General features: G+C 34.6%; 1 protein-coding gene across 1 annotated transcript; it reads right to left on the bottom strand.

The window, feature by feature from the left end:
* Positions 1 to 2,371: 2,371 nt before the first annotated feature.
* On the bottom strand, positions 2,372 to 6,283 carry LOC130657254 (uncharacterized). Its single transcript, XM_057460232.1, has 3 exons — positions 5,850 to 6,283; positions 5,256 to 5,417; positions 2,372 to 3,858 (listed from the first exon to the last, which is right to left on the bottom strand). Exons 1-3 carry the CDS (start codon positions 6,082 to 6,084, stop codon positions 3,536 to 3,538), a joined length of 720 nt encoding a protein of 239 aa, XP_057316215.1. The 5' UTR covers positions 6,085 to 6,283; the 3' UTR covers positions 2,372 to 3,535.
* Positions 6,284 to 6,717: the final 434 nt, after the last annotated feature.

Here is a 6,717-nt window from a genome sequence, read left to right as displayed (position 1 = left end):
ACTTTGAAACTGATATAGGGTGTTGGCGCACTTCGAATATAATGTTGTCAGTCCATTTGGAGCCATCTAATGATCGCAGACCGGTTTGTGGGTCAGGCAAGCAAGATAATATATATTTCTTAGCAGCTTTTGAAGTCTAATGGAGTAGAGAGTAAATGTGATTTATTACAACACATGTGTTTTAAATCACTCTTCAACATATGTAACACAATTCCTAAAGCTTTTCATACGCCGACGCGTTGGACGATACATTTAACTATTTTGTACAGCCTGATAACGCAAGAATGACGTCATCGCGAAGTATAGCACGACAGAAATAAACAATTCTTTTACCTAAACAAGTTCTTGGATTGCTACTTAACCTATATCCACGTCCACATTGACAAAGAAAACTTCCAGGTTGATTGATACAAATTTGATTACAACCTCCATTTATTGTACTACATTTATTCACGTCTAAAAGTAAAAATCATCAACGTAACGTTTTTATTGGAACAATTTTTTAAGATATTTCTTAGCAACCTTTATAATAGGAAAAAAAATAGGATTTTCTGGCAACTTTTCATGCGATTTATGTAAAAACCGGAAAATAGGTTACATAACTTCTCTTTTTCTTTTAGAAACTTCAAACAGAATGTAAAAATTCGCTCTAGAACTAAAGTAATTAAATAGTGGTATTTTGAACAAGTTTCAAGCTTTTGATGACGTCACAGAAAATGCACTGACGCAAGCAAAAATTTATTGTTGCCATTTTGTACCTTTTGTGATGTACTATAATTGTACCAAGTTTGATTCAATTTAAACAAAGCTATGAAAAGTATAACTTATTTTATTAACTTATGTTATCACAACAGTCACGGGTTAATTTGTGTTTAGTGAGCACTTCTTAAGTAAACATTTACGTTTTTGAGAAACAGAAGAAAAAAGAAATATATACGATGACGCAACAAAAATGTGCGAACAAAAAACTCTTAATATTTGCGACGAGAGAGTCTTTCAATTTTGTTTCGTAAATCTCTCCCGCAGGAAGCAGGGGGGAGGAGGGCGCCAAGGGGAGGCTTAGCCCCATGATTTAAAAAAATTACATAAAATTAACAATATCGTTTTCTCGACCTCTTGATACAATAATTTGAAGCCTAACTCGAAAGAAAAACGTTCCTATACGACACTAGTTAGCAACGAACACGATATTACTTATGGTATTTTATAAAGTGTTTTTATCGGTGAAAAAATGCACTTTCAAAGGTGGAATTCATATAGAGGCAGCATTTATTGCTTAAATTGTTAAAAGGGACGAGAATGAGGAATTTATTCAAAGCATATTGGTATATAAATTTATCAAAAAAATTATGTTTCAGAAAGGTAAATTCTCATGATTCTTTGGCATTTAACTAGCCCTTTTAAGATTTTTTTGACTTATCACGAATTCCAGCTTGCCTACGCGTCGTTTCAATCTGTATTAAATATAGCGATATAGGCTACATGGACAGTTAAGAATATGTTGACAAGAATATCAAAGTAGTCATGGCTTTTGATGTGTTTTTTTTTGCAGTTTTTTTTACTTTTTTAGCTTCTTTACATTCTTTGTATATTTTTTTGACTTTCTAACGTTTTTTGGTCATATACAAATTCTTAAATATATTTATTTTAATAAGCAGTTTTATACTTTTCTACATAAGTATTTCCATTTTCTTTGTTACATACGCAACCAGCGCGTTTTATATGTACTTTACATGTAATTTACATTATTTAAAGTAAATATTAAACCAGTCTTTACATGCAGTTCCATTTCGGAGACGAAATAACGATCTAAAAGACCTAATTTCATTTCATCCTCAAAATATTTATGTAAACAAGAATCACCCGAACAAAAACTATTGCGCATGTGTTTAAAGTTTTTGCGCATGTGTACAAAGTTACTGCGCGTTTTTAAAAAGTTACTGCGCATGTGTATAACGTTACTGCGCATGTGTACAAAGTTACTGCGCGTTTTTAAAAAGTTACTGCGCATGTGTATAACGTTACTGCGCATGTGTACAAAGTTATGGCGCATGTGCATTTTACACAACGTCAAAATGTAAAACTCGATGTCAACAAAAATTTATTGCGGTTTGAAATCTCATTACAGGTCGAGTCCATGTAAAAGCTACCTAAGTCATAAAATTCAGGTTTCTAATGTTATAGAACTGAAGTTTCGAATAGCAGTTTGAACATAGGTAAATAGGTAAATAGCTTTTTGCCACGGTGAGCTGTACAGTCGAATCTTTGACAGCTCTCCCGTTAAACAAAAAATCCTCCGGAGCCTCAAAAAGAACACCAAACTTCACCGGCCTGAAAAGGGGTTACTTTATTCAGTTAAATAACAAGCCACTGCAGTGTAACATTGCTCTTTATTCTTTTAATTAAATTACTTGTCTAAAAAAACTTTAAAAATGCCAGTAAGGGGAGAAAGGTGGTACGATTACCATTTGGTACTCTGAAACACATCAAGTAACCTTTAGAATAATAATGTTGCTAATGAAGTTTCCGACATAAGGTTGCTGAATAGCACAGTTTGTTTGGTGGCGTACACCAAAAAGACAACGCAAAACGACAAACAAAATCGATAACAGACAGAAAATACAACAAGACTGCGAAATACGATATTGTATGCGTATTTCGTGAGGATCACGTGACGAAGCCTCCTCCAGGGTAATGTTCGTCTCACCGTTCCGGTTATAGAAAAGAGACAACAGGCGCTTGGAACACGGTTGAATAGACCTCAAATAACCATTTCTCTCGAAAAATGAACCATATTTTTTTTTAATTGGTTAAAATTTTAAATTTTCTCTTTTAAAAAATATTCATATCCTGCATGGAATGTTTTTTCTAATCTCAATCTTTTTTTTCCGAAATCATTTCCTCTTTTCAGGTGAATTAAATAGCCATTAATTTTGGATTTATACCCAAGAATCTTGCTACGGAAAAATATCATCGCATTACACATTAGAAATAAGTCAACCCATTTGTTTAAAAAATTGATATATTTATAATTATAAATTAAGTTCACATTATTCTTTTGAAAAACCTTCGCTTTATTATATACACGGTTTCTCCCAATTTTACTTCAACTTTGACGATGTTTCAGTAAAAATTAACTTTTTGTAGTTTTGAAGCAATTAACTTTTGTCGAAAGAAAATTTACAAAGATGATGTCTCATCTCATGACAATCAACCCTTCTTAAAATTCCGTATCGCCAAAATTGTCAACACCTTCTATGCCCTGCAAAATGTCATCACAAATTCACCAATCATCTCCTACGTAACATTCTGAATACCAAGACGCTTATTTGGATGCAAAATAGAGAAAATGTAAAATCTTTAAAAACATCTCTGGTACCAAAAAGGCGCTTCGACATTTCAAAAGTTGGTGTTAATGAGAATGACCATATATACCTCCCCCCTAACGTCTGAAGCGTTGCTTAATTTTCTATTTCTCTCTTATTCTATTCTGATTGAGACAAACATCATCTAACTAACTTTAACCGTATTAAATTTATGCTGAACTCTCCAACGTCACATGTTTCCCGCTTTTTTTAACAGCGATTACTTTGATTGGTTTGTCAGGACTATCTTGCTCGTATGCACGATTTCGTTTCGCGAATGAGCTCTTCTTTGGTTTGGATGCAGCCTTTACTGTGTAACGTTTTCTCGGATGTAAGCAAAGCAATACGTAGGAGAACACGGTAGAGAGAAACATACTGCCGGCACCGATCCAAGCCAACATGTAAGACCAACTGTTTTTTCGTTCAATTGTTTTTTTCCAGACGTCTCGATACTTCACCTCGATGTACACCATCGAACCAATGGAAGGTATTGCTAGAATAAAATAGTACAACTACAATCATTCAAGGTTGTAATTTTGTGTCCGTAAAAAGTAATTTTCATTTTAGAACATTTAGGTCAATTTAAAAGATTGACTGGTGCCACCAATTTCTTAAAACAACATGCATGAAGTCCACCTTTGTCGCTCTCAACACAGATAATGGTAGCAAGCACTGCACAACATGCATCAGCGCTATTACTGAATTAGAATCGTTATTTGTTGTACAAGTCCATGTGCAGTCGTATAAGCTAAAACTGCATTGACAGTGCGACACGGTTCTCCAGGCTAATACATTAGCTCGTATATTGTGTTTACCTATCTATTCGCATTTTAATCCAATGTTAATGACAGGGCCAGCGTTAGATAGTTATGTAAGATTGGCTGTAAATACTTAATAATAACCAACGAGAACTGATAACAGATCAACAAGATATTCGCGTACGGCTATATATAATCCATGCGTCGAATAGGAACGCCTGAAGGGTCACCTCCACTTGAGAGTGCAAGCGGAGCGACCGAGCAATCCATTGTTTTGCAAATGATGTTTTGCATAGTAGTGGTGTCACAGTCTCGTCGAAGCGACTAAACTTAATTAGTTTGTCTCTAAGTTTTCGACAAATCAAATTGCACAAAAACGTAAACAAACACTGAGAAAGTTTTTGTTCGCAAGGATAGAATTCTTTATATTCAAGATGGCCGACTCTTCGCAGCAACATGTTAAAGTTTGTTGATTCTCAACCTATTAATGTTAATGGATATGCATTTGAACTGTATAAACAACAGAAACAACTACAATTTGGAGATGGACCAATTGCAGAAGAAGCACAACTCGAAATTCATGCAGCTAGAGAAGGAGAGGGAATGGAATTATGTTCACTCTACTGAAGAGAAACTGGAAGTGGAGAAAAAATTTCCTCATCCACAACTCTTGCCTGTTTCACTAAGAAATGGAATTTCCCTTTTAATGATCTTTCTTTAAATATATGTCTGTTGAAAATCTTCTATTTTTATGAGTTTTAAATGAAAGATAAGTATCAACCTCTTCCAATTCCATTTGATACTTTTTTAAAAAGAACAATACCAGAAGTTTACAAACTAGCTCCATTGTGCTTGTGATGGATGTGACTGGAGATTAGAAAACGCTTCCCGGTGTGATTAATTATATTGTTCTGAAAACAATAAACGCATGGTAGCTCCGTTTGTATGCTGAAGTGGAGCGTGAAGGTGAGGCTTGGAACCTCGTTTTAATGTGTTTTTTGTTTTGTTTCTAACAGGCGTTTAAAAAGACGCCTCTTTGAAAACCTGATAATTTAATAAACACTTCAAGCGTTCGGAGCATCACAGTTAAAGTGAGTATAAAAGGATAAATTTTGTGGATAAATCTTCTTACCACTCATTGCAGTAAGAAACGCTGTTGTTAGGCTATAAAATTCCCACGAGGATTCTTTCATTCGACACATACCAAATACTACGGGAACGATAGCGAACGTAGCAAACATGGCGGATACAATGAGGCATAATAATATGACGTCACGCTGCTGTCCATTGATGACTAAAAAAGTAAAAGATCATTTTAGCATTGCGGTTAATCTCATTCCCAAGGTTAAGCTCTTTGTACCAGCAGCTCTACTGTGCTTCTGGTATAAGATTTTAATAATAAAGGCCTCAACAAAACAAAAATCCAATAAGTAAGGTGACAGTCCATTAAAAGCAGAAGCCTAGGTTAGATTATCAACTGACGGTGTTGGAAGCTAGTTTTATCACATAGCCTTATTTGATTTCTATATAAGTGTTGTCAATGCTGCTGGCAACAAAACCACAAAAGCAAACGTTTGATTAAAAAAAAACCCACAGGATTAACCGCAAGATTAAAATTTCATCGTGTAGACAAGCCCTTATACATAGCATAAAACACACTTAAGAAATTTTATATGTAAAATATATGCAAAATAAAGGAACAATCAATCAATTAATTATTACGAACCCCCTATCTGTTCTACTTTGAACTTAAACAGATTTTTTACAAATCCTTGGTAAGTTGAACCATTTTTATACTTAAATCTGTTTCGCAAAATTCCATATTCAAACTTTCCATCATCATTTAAATCATCCACCCACCAAGCGTATCCAAATATACTACCATATAGGCCGGCAATTCCAAACACTAAAAATATACTTGAAAGACACAAGAAAAACGAAGTGGTACATTTTCGTTTCATGTCCAACTCGAAGTACACTATCTTCTTCTTACGTTCATTTTAGTTGTTGTTCGGAGAAGTTTTAAAACACAACTTTTTTGTTCACGAGTTGAAACGAAACATGATTAGAAGGTTTTTGTCAGCATATTACATGTTAAAGTAAGCATTAAAAGTATTTATGATATATAATACATTAATCTTTTGAAATGTGATTAAATTTTCTTTTGTTCATCCCCCTGACATCTGACAAGCAATTACACATGATTTGCTAATTAAAACCGATAAGGAACTCCTCAAAACACTCTCCTCCTTACAGCTTCTCTCAGTAATCCATTTGATCTCTTTGTCTAAATGATGTGGAAATGCAACAGTGCTCAAAGTTAGTTGGTACAAAAACTAAATACTTTCCTATTGAAGAAGAACTACTTTGTTCATCACTAACATACTGCCAAGCAGTGAGCGGGATTCGATCCGCGGTCTCCAGAACTGGGAGCTGCAGACGAACACACTACACTACGTGCAGCAATATGTTAGTGATGAACTCAGATAGTTTATCCGGATGGTGTGTACATATACGTGAATACTTATCATAGCACATCCGTATTTTATTCTCAACAGAGAATGCTTCACCCCGATCAGACCTCTGATCATGAC

This window comes from Hydractinia symbiolongicarpus, chromosome 9, assembly GCF_029227915.1.
Source record: "Hydractinia symbiolongicarpus strain clone_291-10 chromosome 9, HSymV2.1, whole genome shotgun sequence".
Taxonomy (NCBI): Eukaryota; Metazoa; Cnidaria; class Hydrozoa; order Anthoathecata; family Hydractiniidae; genus Hydractinia; species Hydractinia symbiolongicarpus.
Note: the sequence above shows the minus strand (reverse complement) of the source record. Positions and strands in the feature narration are given on the sequence as shown.

Bases quoted from the DNA above. Each gene is read 5' to 3' on its own strand.
- LOC130657254 (XM_057460232.1), bottom strand. From the start codon at position 6,084: ATGAAACGAAAATGTACCACTTCGTTTTTCTTGTGTCTTTCAAGTATA. The intron at 5,418-5,849 runs GTTCGTAATAAT...TTACTTTTTTAG, and splicing joins CAAAGTAGAACAGATAGGGG to TCATCAATGGACAGCAGCGT. The intron at 3,859-5,255 runs GTAAGAAGATTT...ATTTTATTCTAG, and splicing joins GTTTCTTACTGCAATGAGTG to CAATACCTTCCATTGGTTCG.